The sequence below is a fragment of the Oratosquilla oratoria genome, chromosome 13 (genome assembly GCF_046742065.1).
Source record: "Oratosquilla oratoria isolate Oo_2021 chromosome 13, ASM4674206v1, whole genome shotgun sequence".
In the NCBI taxonomy this organism is placed as follows: domain Eukaryota; kingdom Metazoa; phylum Arthropoda; class Malacostraca; order Stomatopoda; family Squillidae; genus Oratosquilla; species Oratosquilla oratoria.
The window spans coordinates 2,286,901-2,287,906 of record NC_134789.1 but is presented as its reverse complement, the minus strand read 5'-3'; the positions used below and the strand labels follow the sequence as shown (position 1 = coordinate 2,287,906).

General features: G+C 50.2%; 1 protein-coding gene across 1 annotated transcript in view; it reads left to right on the top strand.

The window, feature by feature from the left end:
• LOC143032105 (histone-lysine N-methyltransferase SETMAR-like) overlaps positions 1 to 727 on the top strand; it is a 1,029-nt gene extending 302 nt beyond the window's left edge. The window contains exons 1-2 of the mRNA XM_076196561.1: positions 1 to 20; positions 285 to 727. The exon at positions 1 to 20 is cut by the window's left edge and continues 302 nt beyond it. Of these exons, the coding sequence (XP_076052676.1) occupies positions 1 to 20; positions 285 to 727 (463 nt within the window). The remainder of the gene's footprint in view (positions 21 to 284) is intronic.
• Positions 728 to 1,006: the final 279 nt, after the last annotated feature.

The following is a 1,006-nucleotide window of genomic DNA, read 5'->3' as shown; positions in this document are numbered from 1 at the left end:
ACTTCACCTGCACCGCCTAGGTAAGACGTTCAAACTGAGCAAGTGGGTTCCGCACACGCTGTTGGAGGTCCACAAGAGACAACGAGTGGGAGCCTGCATATCGCTGCTTTCTCGCCACCGTACCGCATCCTTATTCAATCGAGTGCTTACCAGTGATGAAAAGTGGGTTCTGTACGAAACTCCCAAACGTTCCAGACATTAGTTGTCACCTCAGGATGCTGTCCCTCACACCGCAAGACCGCCTATGCACCCACGGAAGATTATGCTTTGTGTCTGGTGGACAGGTCGTCAAGTGGTTCATTATGAGCTGCTACCAACGGGCCAAATGGTCACTGGAGATCTATACTCGCAGCAATTAAAACTTGTGCAACAGGCATTTCGCCAGAAGGAACCAGCACTGGTTAATCGCAAAGGTGTGCTTTTCCTCCATGACAACGCCAGGCCGCATGTCGCGCGAGTGGTCAGGGATACCATACAGCAACTTGGGTGGGAGACTTTGTGCTATCCACCTTATTCACCTGACCTTGCGCCATCCGATTACCACCTCTTCCACTCCCTGGATAATCATCTTCGTAGGAAATCCTTTACCAATGAAGGAGACTTGCGCCAAGCCCTCACGGACTTCTTTGCGTCCAAAACCCCCAAGTTTTACCGCAAAGGGATTGAACAGCTGGAGACACGTTGGCAGAAGGTGCTGGATGCCGATGGCGATTACTTCGAAGACTAAATATAAGTTACACATACTGTAAAGCGTTTTCTTTTTTTTTTCCTTTAAAAACGGACAGAACTTTTTTGGTTACCTTGTGTGTGTGTGTGTGTGTGTGTGTGTGTGTGTGTGTGTGTGTGTGTGTGTGTGCGCGTGTGCGCGTGTGTGTGTGTGTGCACGTGAGTGCATGTGTGTGTGTGCGTGTGCGTGTGTGCGTGTGTGTGTGCGTGTGTGTGTGTGTATGCGTTTGCGTCTGTGTGTGTGTGTGTTTGTGTGTGCGTGCGTGTGTATGTGTGTGTG